A 416-nucleotide genomic window follows, 5' to 3' on the forward strand; every position below is an offset into this window, starting at 1 on the left:
TTATTCCCGGGGGGCTGGCAGGGCCACCACACACTCGGTGCCCGGGTACTGGGGTGGGTTGAGCTCGAACTTCTTCTGCAGGTCGTAGGGGAGGAAGCGCCCGGCCAGGAAGTGCTGGCGGCCCAGGAAGCGGCGGGCACACTGCTTGGGGGCTGACAGGGACACCAGGACCTCGGGGCTGATGCCACCACCGCTGCCACCAGCCTCCACGTCCCACCCTGCAAGGCGTGAGGAGGTCAGGGTGGGGAGGATGCAGGGGACGTGGTGGCCCAGAGGGAGGGGAGTGGGGAGGATGAGGCAGGGGGACATGGGGTGTGTGTGTCCCTCCCCCCCTGCAGGACAGGAGGAGGGGGCTGGGGGGGTTACAGGGGACATGGTGTTCCATAGGTGGTGGAGGATGTTAGGGGGGGGTGGGG

The 416-nt window shown here is 68.3% G+C and overlaps 1 protein-coding gene across 1 annotated transcript in view; it reads right to left on the minus strand.

The window, feature by feature from the left end:
- YJEFN3 (YjeF N-terminal domain containing 3) overlaps nt 1-416 on the minus strand; it is a 4523-nt gene continuing 4107 nt past the window's right edge. The window contains exon 4 of the mRNA XM_009995075.1: nt 1-218. Coding sequence (XP_009993377.1) covers nt 1-218 — 218 coding nt within the window. The remainder of the gene's footprint in view (nt 219-416) is intronic.

This window comes from Chaetura pelagica, unplaced genomic scaffold (genome assembly GCF_000747805.2).
Source record: "Chaetura pelagica isolate M959 unplaced genomic scaffold, ChaPel_1.0 scaffold463, whole genome shotgun sequence".
In the NCBI taxonomy this organism is placed as follows: domain Eukaryota; kingdom Metazoa; phylum Chordata; class Aves; order Apodiformes; family Apodidae; genus Chaetura; species Chaetura pelagica.